Source organism: Terrapene carolina, unplaced genomic scaffold (assembly GCF_002925995.2).
Source record: "Terrapene carolina triunguis isolate 2854851 unplaced genomic scaffold, T_m_triunguis-2.0 Scaffold95, whole genome shotgun sequence".
Lineage (NCBI taxonomy): Eukaryota > Metazoa > Chordata > Testudines > Emydidae > Terrapene > Terrapene triunguis.
In genome coordinates this window covers 35,717,262-35,738,042 of record NW_020664446.1, presented here as the reverse complement: position 1 = coordinate 35,738,042, position 20,781 = coordinate 35,717,262, and the positions used below count along the sequence as shown (strand labels likewise).

General features: G+C 42.4%; 1 protein-coding gene across 2 annotated transcripts in view; it reads right to left on the bottom strand.

The window, feature by feature from the left end:
- PRKG1 (protein kinase cGMP-dependent 1) overlaps positions 1 to 20,781 on the bottom strand; it is an 893,233-nt gene that overhangs the window by 809,173 nt on the left and 63,279 nt on the right. The window contains exon 1 of one of the 2 annotated variants that reach the window (XM_026650905.2): positions 3,251 to 3,606. The exons of the other annotated variant lie outside the window; for it this stretch is intronic. Coding sequence (XP_026506690.1) covers positions 3,251 to 3,561 — 311 coding nt within the window. The 5' untranslated portion in view covers positions 3,562 to 3,606. Of the gene's footprint in view, positions 1 to 3,250; positions 3,607 to 20,781 lie in introns of those variants that run through there. 2 annotated transcript variants of the gene reach the window in all.

Sequence of the window (20,781 nt, the reverse complement as noted above, 5' to 3'; positions counted from 1 at the left end):
AGGTATACTACGCAGATATTTTAAAATATCTCCAAATAAGATGTGCTCACATTCACTTGCTTAGAAGGTGGTCATTTAAACCCATGAATATAAAACAATTGGGATATTAACAATCAATAACCCAAATATTTAAGCTTTTTGTATTACCTATCAGAGATTTATTGCATTGTGTCACTTTCCAAGAAGAACCACTTCAGTGAATTTATAGCTCACTTTCAAACTTTCAGATCTGTTAGCCACTTTGCGCTGTCCCTCAGTCTGGCTGAAGTGAAAAACAGATCTATATTATTCCTTGCTTATTCTGCTTCACTGACACAAATACAGAGAGTCTTCAAAGGCTTTTCTATGGGAAAGCCCATACAAACTGGAATGAATACAATGACCACGTGTCATAAACTGCTGGAGTGCCCTGCTTCATACTTCCCACATGGGAAAAAGAGTAGTACAGGAATGGTCTTAACAACCCATAAGCCATGTTGTGAGAAATCCCCCCTCGCTTCCTTTCACTAGCCGCTCATACCGTAAGGAAAATGTCAGCTATAAACATTAGACATATTTGACTTAATGAGGTACCTCTCGCCTTCCAGCCTTTGACTAGCTTTAGTGAAAGCAGGCAGGGGAAAAAAGACTTCCCAAAAGCTGGGATTCTGAGTTTTAACTCTTAATGAGACAAATTTGATGGTTACAAACGAGACAAATACATTTGGACACGTCAAATAATTAAACAAAACATTAGGCAAGCAGTGAACTGAATCTAATAGAAAGAGGCTAGACTATTGTAACGTGTACAAGAGAATCAATGCTAGCTTTAGTATTGGGTATATATTTTACTTAGCAGATTTAGGAGATATTTCCTCTAACAGATTTGCTCCACCCACACAAATTCCTACTCACCTTATGGTCTAGGAGAATATTCTTCTAAGTTAGTATATTGAACTGCAAACCTTTTTATATCAAAAATGAAAACCATTTATTTCCAAAATGACTCTTAAATAATCGTGCGGCTAACACATGAAACTGCGTGTGGTGTTTTGATATAAGCCATGAATTTAAAAGCATACAAGTTTTTTCGTGATTATGGGACCAAACACATCAACATTTTATTGGGGAGTGGAAAAGATATTAAGCACTGCATGGAGGATGTAGTCTCTCTTCCATACGTGCTCAGTTTTCTCACTTAAACCAATTTGCATAGTCTGTGACGGCAAGTGTGAAACAAGGATAGATGATCTCCCAATTTTATTTAAAGCTTGAAAGAGATTTATTGCAACTTTCCCTTCAAATACTGTGTTGACAACCAAAACAGCACAGTGGCGAAAGTCACTGGAGTAGTTTCCCTCCCACCCTCCTGAAAAAGCTCACAAGCGCAGGGAGGAGTATTATCAAGAAAGGCAGGGCATTACTCAGAACCTGAGTCTGATGGAAACCTGCGTATTGTTTTTAACCTTAGGATCTTCCCGGTTTTTCCTGTAGTTGGACAGAATGGCAGATAAGGAACTCCTCACACCTGTCACTCACCCACCAACTTCTCCTCACCTTTCACTCTACATTACACTGTCAGCAAAGCTTTGATCAGCTTTATTTTTCGTTGACAAGGAGGTCTCTTGTTGGTGTTGATCAATGATCGCTGTTCACCCCCAAACTAGTTCTCGCTCATTTTATCTTTTAATAAATTTAATTGCTTGATATTTATTATTCCAGAGCCCTTCATAAAATCCAATAAAATGCCACAGAACTATAAACTATCCAGGGAACTGTCAGTTTATCACCTCCTCCTTATCCAAATATGTCTAGGTAGACAAGGCCACATACCTCATTAGATACACAGGTATGTCTGCCATTAAATTAATTTACAAGACTAGAAAGAAGTGGGGTGAGAACTTGTGCCGCCAAATAAGCGTTCTGTTAGCTGAGCCACAAAAACTGATTTTGCGCTCCAAGAGCAGCAGACACTCCATTCTAAACCACATCCGCAATTACCTACATTCCCTGCCCCATCGAACTATGGACACCTTCTCTCACTCCAGACTGAAGGGGAGATGCTTCATGACGAGCACCAGTGAAAACACTTCTTACACACCTGAACCAAGGACGACTGCCAAGTTTTCAGCAGTCTAGTTACAAAGACTATAGAGGATGGAAATAAAACAAAAAAGCAAGGAAACACTCTTCCCCTCAGCCCTTCACTCCTGTTGCGCATAGACAGAGTAGGAGTTTCTCAGTAGCGCATGACAACATGTGCTCTAATACTTAGCCATAATTGGCTCAGTGTATACATGCAATGCAACTTTTAACCTCGGAATTTCCTTGGTTTTGTCAGTTGTATCACAACCTCAGTGATTATTGAAATGCAGTTTAGCGGGTGTGGTGTGTCGGATTTATATTTTAAATCTCCTCTAGTAGTTCGGTAGGCTTGGCTGCTAAGCTATAGCCAAGAGCCAATTTTTATATCCAAGTTATGCGTCCTGAAGGATGTTTAAAACCTAAAAATGTGCGAACTTAGCTACCTGACAACAGCGCTAGCAGCCACAGCTCAGATACAGCCTGGACCCCTGGAAACGTGCAAAGCAGTTGTGCAGAGCGCTATGAAACCAGTAACACTCTGGATCTGCGTCAGGTAAGACCTTTAAAAAACCCACACTTATCAGATGTAATACCGAATAAAACAAGAAATCAAGAGGCTGGATTTGCCTTTCTGGATGCTAGCTATCAGCAGCTCAGGAATTAGCAGCACCTTTCTTAGAGGGGGAAATAATCAATCAGCGTACACCTTAATCAGGATCGTAAATTCTATTTTGCTTCATATAGTTCAAACGTCAACCATTCAGCAATGCGGACAAATTCAGGGCAGAAACCATGAGCACAAAAACAGACATAAAAACGTACCACATTGGAAAAGACAGTCTGATGAAGCAGCCGTTAGCGGGGTTATTTTTTGGATGGGCAATTTTACCCCAGTAATAGGGAGAATGCGCTTTCCCCCTTCACGGTCTAGGAACTCTGCTCCCAGTGGGCTCGGGAATACCTGGACAGCTGACAAAGACACCACGGAATAGGGATGCGTGCAGTTCCCGTGGCTGAAGAAATGTGGGCAGCCCAAGAGAAGCGTTAGGAGGAATATTTCTGAGGATGAGAACAGAAATGGAAAGCAGAAGGTGCAGGACTCGTCTAAACAAGTGGATGGACAGACAATACAGAGACCATTCAACTACCAAAGACAGGATGTACACAACGCTTAAACCCTGCTTACTGTGGGCTCTTGGGGTAGAAGGGAAGGGTGACATGGCTGAGATCCTGGATGTCAAATGCGGTGGGCTCGGCTGAAATTGCCTGCCTCTTGGTCCTGTGTTCCCCCTGCAGGGTGCTGGAGGTTTGCTGCTGCGCCTGCTGGGTGGCGGGCCGGATCACCGAGCGGTACTTGTCCAGCTCGTTTTGTAGTTTCTGGATCAGTTCGTCCTTCTGATCCAACTCCAGCTCCAGCTCGTCTATGAGAGCATCCCGCTGCCTCAGCTCCTCGATTTTCTCCTGCAGCGCGTATTGTAAATCCCGCAAAGTGCCCATACTCCTCCTCGGGCCCGGGGCGCCTTCCTCCGCAGCCGGTCTCTCCCCCGCGCCCAGCAACTTTCCCCGAAGTAGCCGCAGCTTCCCACTTCAGCCAACTTTGCCGATCGCTCCCGATCGACCTGCCGCCGGCAGATTCCGCTCGCCCTTTAAACACGCCTCCAGCCTGCGCCGGGTGGCTGGGCGATTTGGCTGCGAGCCGCGCTGAGCTACGGAAGGAGGATTAGAGACATAATCTTAAACGGAACCCCACCGGCACCACTCCACCGGAGGCTGGGTTGTTAAGGGTGATTTCGATCTGCCTGCGTCAGGCTAGACTGGAGAGAGACAGAGCAAGAGGGGGGGGGGGAGAGAAAGAGAAAGGGGCGTCTGCAGGATGCCGCTGCACTGCCTCTCTGACTGTGTCACTGGCAGGGCTACTTAAAGGCTAACGAGTTTTCCGAGCCTCTGCCCCGACTCTGTTTTGGAAGTGGGGGCATAAGGTGGTGATTTTGCATTCCAGACGCTTACTTTTAAATGCCACGTTTTCGGGGCATGGCCAGCATCCGACAGGGTTGCAGTTCGCTACACTCTTGCCGTTACACCCATTACACACCCCCAAATGAATAAATCAATCACAATGCTGCCAAATCTACTCCAACTGCAGAAAAATCGTCGTGAGTTTAATCTGTTTCCACCCAGTGCAGTTACAGGGTAGGATGTCTTTGCTTCCCCCTTTCCCAGGCATTCAGATTTTACAGTCAGTTTGTTCATTAATTCACTGTCATTACAACTATTACAAATAAGCAACTTCGGTTAATGTTTCACACGCCAGTAAGTCAGTTTTAAATTTAGAAGAAACCTAAACTCTCATTTAGCCTGAAACAGACTACTAAGCACAAGCTCCGTTCACAGTGGTGCTGAGGGTTCCTATTGGGTCTTGCCGGGGTTTGGCCCACATCCCAAATTGCACAGTGTGAATAGAGAACAGGTATAAATACTCCTACTGCATCCCCCTTCCCCAAAAGGGTGTATCCTGGCACATCCTGGTGCATGGATGCTTCAAAAAACAAAACAAACAAACAAAATGTGGATACCACTTGAATTGTGGTGGAGCCTGCTAGTGCTGGGCAGCAATCCCCAAAATTCCATTACATGAATAGAGAACAAGCCCCTAGGTACATAAAAGTTTCTGGATTCTGATGCATTCCAATAGAATAAGGGCATAACAATGGTTCCAGTAGCTAGATCCAGACAGTTTTTATCCCTCCATCTCCCATATTCCACAACATCAGTAGAGAATAAGCTTTATTCTACTGCACTAAAAAAAGGCCAGACCCAACCAAATTCCAGCAGAACAATGCCAAGAACCTGGCATCTTGATCCTGCCAATTTTTGACTGCAATCACCCAATTTCCACTGTCCAGTAATCACAGAATGCTTTGGCCATAAATCCCCATACTGTAAGTGAAAAAAACTTGGCTATACCCTGCTGGATCTAGGTGCCTAGTTGGATTTTTCACATGTTCATGTGCCAGGATGTAGCCAATGATAATTTTATAATGGAATAAGAGCAGACACACTTGGCTTCTACACATGCAATAGAACATTTTCCAGATGGAGCAAAACCCAGGCACAGAATGTGTGTTTTAGCTTTGTCTTGCAAATGATGTGTTGGAGCATAGAGTTTCTTGTCTGGTAGGAGCAGTGATATAGGTTTGGACAGTACAACTTGGGGGGTTGGTGCCAAAAATGGAAGGGCCCCATGCACGGGCAGTACTTGTGTTCTATCATGCTTATAGAATTTAGGGACAGAAGTTGCCAAGACCCAGGTGCTGGATCTGGGTTTTTGCAGCCCTCATGTACCAAGATGCATTATGGTTCAGTTTTTTGTCAGTGCAGTAGAAGTGGCTACATCGGTTTTCCTTTTAGGCATTAGAATTTGGGGGCAAGGCCCCAAAATGGGCAGAATGTATCAGCTGTAGGGTGCCACACATGGGTGTTTTATTTATGGAGATATCCTATCTCCTAGAACTGGAAGGGACCTTGAAAGGTCATTGAGTCCAGCCCCCTGACTTCACTAGCAGGACCAAGTACTGATTTTGCCCCAGATCCCTAAGTGGCCCCCTCAAGGATTAAACTCACAATCCTGGGTTTAGCAGGCCAATGCTCAAACCACTGAGCTATCCCTCCCTCTATCACACTCATGCGGTAAGATGTGTCAGGGCCCAAACTTTGTTTTTGCAGTAGGTGTGGCTAGACTTGTTCCCTATCTTGAAAGTATAATTCGGGTCACATGATTGAAAATATGCAAGATACTACAAACTGCAGATGGATCTACTTTTTATCTTTTTCTGTTGTTGATTACGGTCATTTGACTGACTCCACAGTCCCAGCTTTGCACCTGCTGATGGTCTCTATAATATCAAGAAGAATGAAGAGTTGAAAAATATACTTCAGAAATCCCTTATGCAAACTATTGTTTTAAGGGACTGGACACTTACCATAAATATTTTGCGAGTCTCTGTACTGCTTGAATATATTTGGTCCCTTATATATTTTTCAAGGAACAACTTTGGGTTACACGTAATGTTCAAATACCATTTCAAATAAATATGCAGCAGTTTAAATCTTTTGGCTGCATTTGTGTTAAACCCAAGAGTGATGCAATTTCATTTGTCTTTTCAAAATATGGACATTTTCTAAAATACTTTAACTTCAGAAGCCATTTTGCTGCATATTTTCCCCCACTTAAATAAAACCTGCATAATTTACTAAGATTCACAACACCCAATACTATCACAATATTTCGATTTTAAAGTTAAGCAGACATACTACATCCATTTTAACATTGTTTTCTAGTTTGTAAACACCTAGCGTATATGTTTATTTTTTTATTTTCTTATCTATCAGATTGGATATGGACACCTAGATAAGGAGATTAAGGCTGTTCACTCAAGCCAAGACTTCAAAACAATTGTTACACAAAATGGAAATTGTTCCATATAACTTTTGAGTAACAAATAACAAAGCTACGTAATTCTTTTATTTAGATTTCATTAACAGTGCAAAACCTACAATCTAGATATCTGTATGTTACTTGTAAGAGAAAAGACATCCATGAAATTACACTAGATCAATAATGCTGGCAGAGGTGTAGAAGGTCAGGACTGATGTGTTTTATGAAGCATCATACACACAATGCTCTGAAATAGGATGACAGCAATGGTTCTAAAAGCGCACACATCTTCTGCTTATGGTTGCTTAAGCCATTGCTATTGGCTTTTCATTTTTATGAGCAATAAAATTGGTTACCCTAAATTATTTCTAAAATAAAATACATGATTATGCATAAAGGACAGGCTCTTGTGGTAGCCAGGGAAACCATGAGATCCAAAGACAGTCTGAGTGACACATTGCAGCAAACAAATAATGTAACAAATAAACATAAGGATATTCTTATCCCAAAGAATCCCAATGCACTTTACCAACTATCAGCCAAATCTTCCCAAGTGATCAACTCTGAAGACTGTTGACACTAGCTTAATAGCATTTGTTTTCTAATGTCCTAAAGACACCGAAGGACAATTGTGAAATCAGTGTGGATCTCCTTTTTTAAAATCTTCTGAGCAACTCATGGGTTAGTGTTCTCAGTGACAGTTCTGTCCTTGGGGGACCAGGAGGGCTGTCCCTTTCAAAAATATTTGTTTTAAAATTCTACAAATAAAGGTGCTTGTCATGAGGCAGACCCATTTAGAGCACCCTCCATGGCAGGCTACACCATGACAGCCACACTTATATCAGTTTCCCTGCATCATAGTCCCCACAAATAGCCTAAAGTGTTTTTCTGAGTACAAAGAGCCCTTGTGGAATTAATTGATCAGAAGAGAAAGCCCTGTGCATATGAAGTCCCAGCACCATAATCTAGGCAACACATCTAATACAACCCCAATGTCCCTGATCACACCCTGGCTCTCGGATGCAACCCCAGCAGCACTCACCATGCCCTAGCTCTTCATTGTAGCCTTCTCCCATCCTTGTACCATGGCAGCCACTCCAGCCCTTTGAATTGGAGTACAAGCCTGCTCCTTCCCAGCAGGAACCCTCCCCCAGTCTCTTGGCTGGGAGCATCCCTCATTCACTCTGGCTTTCTGGTGGTTCCTCTGGGTCCAGCTCTCCAGCCCTGGAAATGTACATGGGCAAGTTCCTTCACTGTTCCCCACCTTCAGCCCTCAAAGGCTCTTGGCTCCAGCTTAAAGCCAACAGGCATCATTCTTTGTTTGTTTTCAGACTCCAGGCATTTTCAGCCTTTGCTCTCTCTGGCTCAGGAAGAACAGCAGGCTGCCCCTTCGCTGGTTTCTTAGCCTCCAGCCCTTTTCAGCTTTCAACCCCTGGCTTTGGCCCTTGAAAGTCAGCAAGCTGGCCCCTCCACTGACTTCCACATAAGTCCTTTTTTTTTTTCTAGAGAGCTTTTCTGCTCTCTGCAGTTTTCCACACAGTCTTTCTTGATTCTCCTGATTTTTCTTGACTGACTCACCAGAATTCTCACTCCCTGGGTCACTCCCTAATTTTGTATAGCCTCCAGGTGCTGCCCCACCTTAATTGGCCAGACAGAGAGCACCTGTTCCAGTACAGGGATGCCAGACCTGCTTCATTTACAGGGGCCAACCACTTTATCACAGTGCTTTCATCCCAATTCTCTGTGCATTTCATACGTATTAATTGAATAATTTAATGCTTCTATCTTCCAGCTGAGGAATCCTTGTGAGGCACCTACCTTAGAGCTCCATAGTGTACAGCAAACCACAGTGGAAGAATGAGGCACACAAACAAAAGGGCCTACAGTTAATTAGTTCATGTGCAGCTAAGTACCCCAAGGTAAAATTCTGATTTTAGAGTGGCCACTTAGTTTTCCTTAAGTATGTGCTCTAGATGCTGCACACATTAAATGCTGCCATACTCTCATTGGTAAGGCAATGATCAAATGAATGAAAACAAAAAGGCAATTTATACACGAGAAGGGTAAATCTTTGTAATAGTAAGTGTTCTTGTGGACCCCCCCCCAAGTGTATTTCAGATCACATAGCTGTAATTTGATGTCCAAAAGGGCCAGCACCCTGACACATACCCATCATTTAACAAGACCTCCAATCTTTGGCCCGAAAGAATGAGCCCACCACAGAGGACACACACCTCTGTTCCGGAAAGTAGGGATTATATGCTGTCCCTTTAAAGTTGGATGGTCCTTATTTTCCTGAACCTGCACCAGGATTCAGAATAGTCCCTATATTCCTAGCTCCTCTGTTTTAAATGCCATTGCTACTAATCCTTTCTGCAAGGGTCATCTGTCAACAGATGCAGCTCGCACTTCCACTTAACTGCAGACAGATATTTCAAAGGCCTTCAATCAAAATTAAAATTTGCACCTCTCAATAATCAGATTTGACATCATCAGGCTGGAACAAACCAGAGTAGCTGAGAGGTTCCCCCCAGAATCCAGAGCTGCATGGTTGTAGGTATGCCTAAATATACTCCTCCAGCTGGGGATATTTTTTCTGGTTTAATCCACTGCAGTCCTGTTACTGGCTTCTCTCCAAACTATCTGTAGGAGGAGATCAGACTACAATTTTAAGTAGGAAGCAGGGTTTATGAGATCTGAACTGCTGGGAATTTATAGGACATTTTCCCACAAGCAGTAGAAATACAGATACACAATGCCAAGGTTCTGTAAATAAATATCACATGTATCTCTAACTACCAATAAAACAGAGCCACTTATGAAATGGAATACATTACTATTTAATAGTGTACAGCAACACTACATTACAGTTTAAGTCAAGAAGTGAAGAGCAAACCCTATTAAAACTACAGGTGGAAATTGTAAGTAAACTTGAATTTGACTAACACTGGAATTCTAGCAAAAAAGTGCTATATTATCTTTGGTGACAAGTTGTTCTTAGTTTTACATTTCAGCAGGAAAGGTACATTCTGTCCCATCTGAAAGATGATACTTTTAGCTGCACAGTTCTCCCTTATATCATTATTTTGGGGGTACTGACTCAGAGCAAAGAGTGCCACCTACTGAAACACCAACACCATTTCCCTGCATATGAGTTTTTCCTGAAGTTTCCAAGTAGGGACTAACCAAACCTGACCTGGTTTGGTTTAGGTGATCTGAGAAGATCACAGTCCAAGATGTTATGTCTGCAAATTATCATTACATCCTTAAATTAATAAAGTCTACAAATGTTAGATTCTGGATGCCCTGCACTAATAAACAAGTAGGAGAAAGAAAACATGTAACCTGACCCTCAGTCTCTCCCTCTCTGCACCTACACAGAGGGTATCCAGGATGTCTGTTTTTTCTCCAGTACAAATGGGGGGGGTGTGGGGGGGTCAGCAAGGTCATGGGCACTCCATGCCCTAGAGGAGACATGGTCAGGTAGGTTTAGCTCTGGCTCTGTTCCCTGTGCACATTTTCTTGTAAATGGAGGATAGTACTGGGGGGGAGGGAGAAGCACACATTATACCTTATAAAACGGTGTAGCATTGTCATTTCTGAGCATATTTCCCAGTGCTCTCAGAAGCACTTTGTCTGCTTGTGTCCTTCACAGAATGCCTCCAGCAATTCCCATTCAGGCTCTACATCTCCTCCCCCTGCTACAGCACATCACAGCCTCTCAAAGGTATAAGAGAGCTCTACAGTATGAATCAGATTAATGAACTAGGAAGCAATTCAACTCTAGGAGTTAATATTGGGGCTTCTGTAGTTACTGGTTCATAGAAATCTACTTTACCAAGACTAAGTTACAACAACTCTCATTCTTTTTAATGATGGCGGGCAATGTATTTTTCCTTTTTCTCTCCTAAATAAACATCACTAGTTCATGATGTTTATGATTCAACATTGAGGAAGTGTCTGGACTTTCTTCCTTTTCCCAATAAGCACTATTAAATGAATATATGGCCAATACAAAAACATAGCTAAAGTCCACTCCTCCTCCCCTGGGAGGAACAAGAGAGAGAGAACACAGCTGTCCAGAAGAGCTAGAATCTTTTGCACTGAACAGTGCACCTTAAACACCAATGATTCTTACGTGTAGGAAATCAGTGTCTCATGATTGAATGTTATTATCTTATGGGTGTAGGGGGATTCAAGGTCCTTTTTTAGTATGTGGATTCTTTCAGTTATCAAAAAGGAAAAATTAGAGGCAACACTTGTAAAGAACATGCAACTGTTCCAGTCTGCCAGTCCAGGAAAGTCACCCTGGTGCAAGGATCATTTTGAACAGATAAAGCCAGACAATACATGAGAAAAAAAACCTCAAGATCTATTAAATTAAAAAAGAAAACCTGAACAAAAAAGCTTGCTGCAAAGAAAGACTCCAGGTGTGGGTCCCTTCCTGGGACCTGGAGGTAGGCCTGGCAGAACAGGAGCACATTTGAGTGAGTTCCTTGATACTGAGCAAATGTATTCCTGCACCCCTGCGCTGAAGTTTTATTTACTTCCCTCCATGGGTGGTGGGTATCATAGGCTGGGGGAGGCTGAGCCTCTCCAAACAGCCAGGTGTGGCTTTGCCCACACTCCGCCCCCAGTTCCCCTCCTGCTTCCCACTCTGAGGGTGGCTCTTCCCCTGTACCATGGCCCCAGCTGGGGCCACGCTGCTCAGCCTCCCACTGCTCTGGGGCTGGGGCGTTAGCCTGGGGCAGAGGCCAGTGGCCACAGTGGGGGGACTCTGGGCTCTAGCAGGAGGAGTGTGGAAGGGCCTTGGGCAGAAGGGGCGGGGCTGGGGGCTAGCCTCCCTGAGCCAGCAGTTCACCCAACGTCCATGCTTCCCCCCCTTCCTCAAGCACATAAATTTAACTATGTGAATAAGTCAGTCCAGTGTACAGCAGAGGTACATGGTGGTGTAAGATGGATCCGGTCACAGGTATCTTCAAAATGAGTGGGGAATCACATATCTTAAATAATCCTTTGGCGGGCATGTTAAACATTCTGAACACTGTCAAAACAAGTTCTTACTGCTGTTTTCCACTTACTGCAGTCAGACATTGACTATATCCCTGCACAGATAAGCTCTTCTCAGTAGTCCCAGGGCACAAACTGCTTACAGCAAAAGCACCACTTAAATAAGGAAAACCCTGTAACTGCAGCTTCCTTTTCCTTCCAGCTAAAGCTACTGACATATGAACTTAGGGACTGATGAAGTGAAATGTAAGCCAAGTATGTGTCACACTCTGATCCTCATGTACTGTCCTTTACAAGGGGTGAGGAGGGTATAGGGGAGGTTGCAAAATGCGGAGGGCACTTGAAAGTGCAGGATCTGTGATAAGGGTAGGGAAGCCAGACCTGCTCCTTGAAATTGGTTGTCCTGCCTCATTCAGGCCTCAATCAGACTCTCACATTCCATTTACTTTAATTCAGCCATCAGTGTGCAGGATGAATGGTGCTCAGAGAATTTTGTATCTTGAGTATTCAGTGTATGATCCTCTTCCTCATTCACTGTAATCATGCAGCCCCCATCTCCAAAGGAACTAGGTAGGGGTTCCCCATAACTCAGTCCTTACAATACTGCCATTCTGTACACAATAGGACAGAGTTCTTGAGAAAAAATATTTTATGATCATAATGGCCTACAGAGCTCTGTGTCATTTAATGTGCATGTTAATAGACCATAAGAATGAGGCATAGCTATTTAGTAGAGCACAGATTCCCTTGGAGCACTGCCTCATTCCATATTCACCATTACAGTGTATAGAATGACGTCTCTGACTACTGGTCAGTGTTCAAAGGGTAGCACCCTGGGTAGACCTCTGCCCATATACTCTTTAGAGCATGGAGTACTCCCGGTCATGCTAGCTGATCCATTCCTTGCACTTAGTGAAGACAAACACTGCCATTCTAGCAACTCCTATCCAACCCAGGATGAGGGAGGCTCCCTGTACCTTCTCCCCCTCTTTGCATTTCCAAACTGGAGCAACTCGATTCTTAATCCTTTATATTTTTTTCATCAAGATGAAAACTGGAAGATTAGTAACTCTACAGTTTGCATTTTAAATGAGAAATGTGAAAGATAAAAATCAGCACACAGTAGATTGGGCAAGTTTAAGTGAAAGCTTCATGCAGATCGCAAATTTTCCTTTGCAGAGATGAAAGAAGCCTTACAGACAGGTAATGGCTTTGGCACAGGAGATAATTAAGTTAAACGATGAAGCTTGTACAGCCAGTCATCTTTTCACATGCTAAAATAGCATATTTCAAAATATTTTTATTAGGGTGTTCAGTGAAAAGGTTCTGGCAATATACACTTCTGAGATTGTTGTACATGGACCATATGAGAGGACACCAGACTAGGAATTAGGACATATATGTTCTCTTCTCTTCTCTGTCCTATATCTATGCCTCTGTTTCCCCTCCCACCCTTTGTCTGGCTTGTCTATTTAGATTTTAAGCTCTTCAGGACAGGGATTGTTTCTTAGGCTTTGTCTACACTACAGATCTTACAGTGGCACAGCTGTACTGCTGAAACTGCGCTGCTTTAAGGTCTCCTATGTAGCCGCTTTATGCCGGCAAGAAAGTGCTCTCCTGCCAGCATAATTAAACCACCCCTAACAAGTGGTGATAGCTATGCTGGCAGGAGATCATCTCCCACCGACATAGTGCTGTTCACACTGGCGCTTTTGTCAATGAAACTTTTGTCCATTAGGGGGGTGTTTTTTTCACACCCCTGACTGACAGAAGTTTTACTGACAAAAGTGCTCGTGTAGAAAAAGCTTTACTCTGTATATAGCCTAACAGATGTGGGTGCTCTAGACACTTCTGTAATACAACTAATACGTTTTTGATACACCTCTGAATGATGATTTGTTGCACCACTATTCCATGTTATATTGACAAAAATCAGTATATAGAATATACTATGGTTTGAGTGAAAATATCAACTTTAGTACATTTTAGATTAACTTGTAAAATAAACAAAGTGGCATACTACTTTTAAAACATTATTTGGTATCTCAACTAAACTCTCAAAACAACTATGCTCAATTCCACTCAAATTTCAATGTTCTAGTGGCGCCATCCTTCATTTACCCAAGCCTCCATCAATCTTCCCAATATGCTTTTTTATTGTAGTTCTCAGACAGCAAAACAGTTGATAGCAACAGAACGTTTTCAGAAAGGCACATCAGAAAAGAGTAAGAGGCTCATTGTTTTTATCCAAGTCATTTTTCTCCATAACTTTTTTTTTGTATTTTACTGCTTTTTAAAAAAAAAGCTTGTTGGTGGTATTTTACAACTTCTAGTACTAACATTCAGTTCTACTGTCAGTTCCTGGTGTCTAGTTCTGGACTTTTCCTCTGATGGCCCTTTGTCTTACCTCCTTTTGCTAGTAAAGTACCACTTAACTATCATGCCTAGGTCTGTTGTATTGATCTAGACAATCTTCAAAATATCTCAATAACATTTGAAATTGGATGAGTAATACAGGTCTATTACTCTACCAATATTAAAATACTCTGTACTTTTTTAAAGTTGTGTTTATGAATGGGTGCATCATAAGCAAATATATAGCCTAACTGATCAAATTTACTCTGATACTTACTAAATTTATTCCATATACACTGTGAGTATACATACAATAGAAAGAAATATTTTATAAGTATGTATTTGCACTATCTGTAACAAGATACATGTTTTTCTTGCAGATCAGTTTTGGTGCAATTTACATTTTTCTTCCTTTTTAGAGACTGATTAATAACATGAAAGAATTTATTTTAGCTTTTTTTATAATATCGGTGTGACCAATGCAACTATAAAAATTTCACTTAGGTAGGGGATCAAAATAGGCTCTAGAAATCCATAAAGTTTTCCATGAAGATTTTATATCCGGAATTATAACAGGTTTCCATTAATGTTAAGTGTGTCTTTCAGAAGACAACTCCGAAGTGGGGATAACTTTAAAAAGCTGGTTTCCATCATCATATGCTGCTTTCTCACACTGAAGTCACAACTGTTTCATCCCTTAATGTTTTTTATGCTAAAAATACTGATGATGTCTCCAGGGATTATCCAAGCAAACTCTAAAGGTCAAGGGCCAAATTCTGATCTCACAGATTTTACATTGCTGTTACTCCACTGATTTAAATAGTTATTTCTGATTTACACTGGGTAATACAGATCAGCATCAACCGCTGGAGTGTGCAAAAATGTTTAAGTTAATACAAAAATTCTTTATAAAGATAAAAAGCACCCTTCTCTTTGTTAATATTTTTAGTAAGTGACTGCTGCATTCATCAAAACATAACAGATCAACTTTTGTCAGATTTTGCACTAGCATCCCTGGATTTTTTTATTTTTTTGAAATCTTGACTGTCCTGGAATTGTAATGTAATTCAGGAGATGAACAGTGCTCTTGCTCGCACCTTCACAAAACACCAACACCAAATTTGTGAAACAAAGGTTCTTCTATATGCATACATGAAGGATGACCCACCCTGGGTTTGGGGACTGGGGTTGAATTTCATCGCCATCAACAGGCTATCATATCATCACTTATTGTATGGCCACTACTCTATCCTAGGAACTGAAATTATGACCAGTCTGCTTATACAGGAATTTGTAGCAAGCAGATCTACGCAATCACTGGTCCAGTGGCCACCCCTATGAGCCAACCTCCGCAATCCCTGCTACCTCCAAATTTCCTGATCCAACATAGAATCCTCTTTATAGTGTGCAGACAGGGTACACATCCTGCTGCGTGACAGCTTCACCTATGCCCCTTTGCCTTCATATCTGTTCTGTGGTGTGGGATGAGATGAATTTAATCCCAAGAGAACAATGATATTAACTCATACGAACTTTCTCAATGCACAATAAAAATACCTTTGCAAATGGTTATTCTAAAGGGGAAAACACAAGACCCTTGGTTCTGCTGGTCTGTGCTTTTCTAACAAATATTTTCAGTCTCAAATATATGATGGTTACAACCTTTCATGGTTAATCTGTCTATGCAAGAACTGATTTAGGCTAAGACTAGTGCTTTATCTTCCGTGTTCTTATTTAAACTTTGCCCCAAACAATCATGATAACTTTTCATACAGAATCCATCCATGTGAAGTCCAACCTCAGTCTCAAATTGAAAGCATTAGACACCTTGTTAATGGATGTACTGCTGGTATAATAGAAATGATTAATATTATCCATCATTGCCAATATGCAGGTGTTCAATAATGGAAAATGGAAAGTAAATTTATTGTGTGTTCTCTATTGAGAACCAAGATTATTAATTCAAGACAATTTTGTAAATTGGCACTGTTCTTTTATTGTAAAATACAGGATTGTTTACATAAAGGATAGGTATCTAGTAATTGGATTGTTTTCAACTCTTTCATTTGGCATTATGTAATTTCAACCTTCATTTTACCTCTCACCTTTCTATGGGTATTCAGCCTTGAATATGTTCCCTTAATCAGTCTATATAGCTTTATAGGCATTACATTCTTCAGATTTTTTCCCTGTTATTTCATGTTAATTTTTGTAAAGATAAGACAAAACTTAAGGTACAATTGCACCCTCTAGTGTCCAGCTTCTTTAATTCAATGACAACCAGAACCACTCTCTAGACCAGGGGTAGGCAACCTATGGCACATGTGCCAAAGGCGGCACATGAGCTGATTTTCAGTGGCACTCACACTGCCCGGGTCCTGGCCACCGGTCTGGGGGACTGTGCATTTTAATTTAATTTTAAATGAAGCTTCTTAAACATTTTAAAAATGTTATTTACTTTACATACAATAGTTTAGTTATATATTATAGACTTATAGAAAAAGACCTTCTAAAAACGTTAAAATGTATTACTGGCACGCGAAACCTTAAATTAGAGTGAATAAATGAAGACTCGGCTCACCACTTCTGAAAGGTTGCCGACCCCTGCTCTAGACCCTTAACAAATATCAATATGAAAACAAAAATTTGAAAGTGAAAATCCAAATGCATGCAGTTACATTAAGAAACACAATCCAAACTCAAGCTATAGTAAAGCTATCAGTATGATGTTAATATTCGGCAACATTATTACTTTTGTAACAAAGGATATTTTTATTATTGGTTCTTCGGCTTATTGTTAGAATTCAGAACAAGTTAACATAGCATTTTTAAAGAGTCATATTTTCATTTAGAATAATATATTTTATTTAAGCAAACAGGGTAACATATCATCCTCCAATGACAGCTTTTTTTCTTAGCAAACATTTGGACCTGAACTAAAGCATTTTTGACTATATCTGGCAGGGGTGTAACAATATTCAGAAAAGACCCCAACACAAATTTAAAATGCCCCTACACAAATATTTGTTGTGCCCCATCCTTTCCATACCCTGAATCTGTTGTTTGGGGTGTGTGGGCCGGATGCTTTACCTTTGCCATGGTCTGGACTCCAAGATATGTAGGATGGTAAGAAATCAGTGTGAATGTGCCTATTCATGCACAAGCACTTGCAGACTGTATGCATTTATTTCTCCCCCCCAACCCCTTCCACCACACATAATCTTTGTGCTCTAGTTGGACTTTGGGATAATACTTAGCATTCTTAAATGTTTCAAAATGCTGTACAAATATTAACTAATTAATTCTCCCAACAACTTTCTGTGACAGAGGAATATCTCTATTTTACAGAAGGGGAATTGATCCCATTATGGAGGGATCTATGTAATTTAATAGAGAATTGTAACTTTTCTATAGGTTCTTTTAAGATTTCTGTAGAATCTTATAGCAGGGATATAATTCTCTGAGGTCATGCAGTCCTCCCTCACTGAAAGAGCCCAGCAGAATGCGTGGAGGCAGACACTGTCAGAGTGCAGGAAATCACAAAATGATCGCGAGAACATGTGGTGAGATCAAGATGATAGGTAGCGTCAGCGTGATGAGAGGAGGCAGGATGCAATGCTGAGGCTACTAGAAGATCAAACTGATATTCTCCGGCGTATTATTGAGGTGCAGGAAAGGCAGCAGGAGCACAGACTGCCGCTGCATCCCCTGTGTAACCAACCGCTCTCCTCCCCAAGTTCCATAGCCTCCTCACCCAGACGTCCAAGAACGCGGTGGGGGTGGGGGCTCCAGGCACTCAACCACTCCACCCTAGAGGACTGCCCAAGCAACAGAAAGCTGGCATTCAATAAATAAGTTTTGACGTGCAGTGTGGCCTTGTCCTTCCCTCCTCCCCTCCTCCACCACACCACTCGGAGCTTCCTTCCTCCCCTACCCCTCCCGGGCTACCTTTGCAGTTATCCCCCCATTTGTGTGACAAATTAATAAAGAATGCATGAATTTGAAACAACAATGACTTTATTGCCTCTGCAAGCGGTGATCAAAGGGGGGAGGGAAGGGCGGCTGGCTTACAGGGAAGTAGAGTGAACCAAGAGGGTGGGTTTTCATCAAGGAGAAACAAACAGAACTTTCACACCGTAGCCTGGCCAGTCATGAAACTGGTTTTCAAAGCTTCTCTCATGCGCAGCGCGCCCTGCTGTGCTCTTCGAACCGCCCTGGTGTCTGGCTGCACATAATCAGCAGCCAGGTGATTTGCCTTAACCTCCCACCCCTCCATAAACGTTTCCCCCTTACTCTCACAGATATTGTGGAGCACACAGCAAACAGTAATAACGATGGGAATATTGGTTTCGCTGAGATCTAACCAAGTCAGTAAACTGCGCCAGCATGCTTTTAAACATCCAAATGCACATTCTACCACCATTCTGCACTTGCTCAGCCTATAGTTGAACTGCTCCTTACTACTGGCCAGGCTTCGTGAGCCATGGGAGCAAGGAGTAGGCTGGGGTAGGTGCGACCGCACAGTGCTGCCAGTTGGGAGAGCAGCCTGAGCCAAAAGCCTCCAGCTCGCATGATATTCCAGGCAGGATTGAATCTCCATTAGATGAAACTTAAAGAAGAGAATGACCTGGAGTCACTCCCATTTATGTGCAGGCGCCCCTGACTGACCTCACCAAGGCCAGCCAGAAGCACCCATGTCTGCCCAGGCGCCCCTGACTGACCTCACCGAGGTCGCCCAGGAGCAACCAGGAAACAGCAGCAGACGGTGCAATACTGCTGCTAACCATCTTTGCTAACTTACTAAGGCAAGGAGCTGCTGCTGTGTAGCAATGCAGTACCGCATCTGTCAGCAGCACTCAAGATACGTATGGTGACTGTGAGCTGAGTGGGCTCCATGCTTGCCATGGTATGCCGTCTGCACGGGTAACCCAGGAAAAAAGGCGAGAAACGATTTTTTGCCATTGCTTTCACGGGGGGGGAGGGAGAGCCTGACGACATGTACCCAGAACCACCCGCAACAATGTTTTTGCCCCATCAGGCATTGGGAGCTCAACCCAGAATTCCAATGGGCGGTGGAGACTGTGGGAACTGTGGGATAGCTGCCACAGTGCAACGCTCCAAAAGTCGATGCTAGCCTCAGTACTGTGGACGCACACCGCCGACTTAATGTGCTTAGTGGGGACACACACAATCGACTGTATCTAATCGATTTATAAAAATCGACTTCTATTAAATCAACCTAATTTCATAGTGTAGACATACCCTCAGGAATCTTGGGTTCCATTCATCCCAATCTCCTTGTCCTACCAGTCCCAGTCTTGCTCTCCCTCCTAGCTCTTTGTGCAACTTCAGTATTCCCCCTCAGCCAACTAAGTCCCTCTCTCTTCCATGGACCTCAGTTCCAGTCACCTTGCCCAGCCCACTCTCAGTCTCTCCATCCAAATCCCAATCAGTTTCTGCCCCTCGCCATCCAGTTCCACCAGACTCCTTGTTCCAGTCTACTCCTTTGTCTTCCTCTTTGTCATGCTGTTACCCCCCTCTAGATTTGAATCAGGCTGCTTCCTCTTCCATGCTGCATGGGCATCAGCGGGGAGGTACATCACTGAAGAGTGAGGGAGAGACAGTCTCCCTGCTGTCAGTTCCAGTGGCTGGCCCCACTCTGGCCTGGAGCAGCATTTAGAAGGAAAGTTTGGCTTTTGTCCTGTTGCCCAGGGCAGGAGAATGCTCAGTCACTGTATGGGGATGGCATATGCACAGCCTGGTCACTACTAGGAGCTATGAAGCTCGATCATGCTTAGCGAGGATGGAATCTTGGAATCTTCTTCAATTTTAGCTGCTAAAATTTAAGAAGTTTCTACTGAGCATATGTGAACTGCAATTTTTCGAAGACTTATAACTTGGCCAAATTTAGGCAGATTTTACAAGGATGGCAAAAGGCAGACTCTTGACACAAAAGACATCCCCTTGCCAAATTTCAAGTTCCTGCTCCAAAGCATCTGGGCACTATATTTTTTCAAAGAGCAGGTCACCAGAATTTTTTTTAATATGAGCAGAACATATTTTCCCCTAGCCCTTTTCTCAGAAATGGCTAAAGTATTTTGGCTGCAATTTCCCAAAAAATATGCAACCTCAGGCAGATATCGGTCTTGGAAAATGTCAGCCCAAACAGTTAACGTCTGGCAAAGTTATAAGCAATTAAAAACAGTGTCTTACCATGCAAAATGACAGGCAACCTTAACAGGCGATGCTACCAGCCCCACCTATAATTAAATCTTGGTTTATTCATGAAGCGAAGAGTATTGAATATGTTTTACTACTATAATTTGATGTAACTGAGCTTTCCTCACACAGGTCCTGTTCACTTTTTTCTAACCAGCTCTTTTTTAAGCTGGATACCTGCAAGTTCAATTTTTAATATTGAACTAAACATTAAACTAGTGAGGGTTTAGGTTTGAGTAGTACAATGTTCCCTCTGACGACACATAGGACACCTTTTAAATATCCTTCTTATCCACTGGCAAATCATACTTTGACATGACTGAGAATTATTTTTTACGAAAGGCTGTGCTTCTAGTAATAACAGCATTAGCTAGTAAGTACAAACTAAAAAACAGGAATATAACGTAATTCACAGACGTGCCATTTTTGAAGACAGTGAGACAGAACCACAGCTGATGAAAACTGTCATAGCTCCACTGATGTCAATAGAGCTGTGGCAATTTACACCATCTGAGGACCTGCCTCAGCATTTCTAAGGGCTTGTCTACACTTGAAACGCTACTGCAGCTGCGCCGCAGTAGTACTTCAGTGTAAACACTACCAACGCTCATGGGAGGGGTTCTTCCATTGATGTAGATAATCCAACTCCCCAAGAGGCAGTAGTTAGGTCAACGAAACAATTATTCCGTCGACTAGCA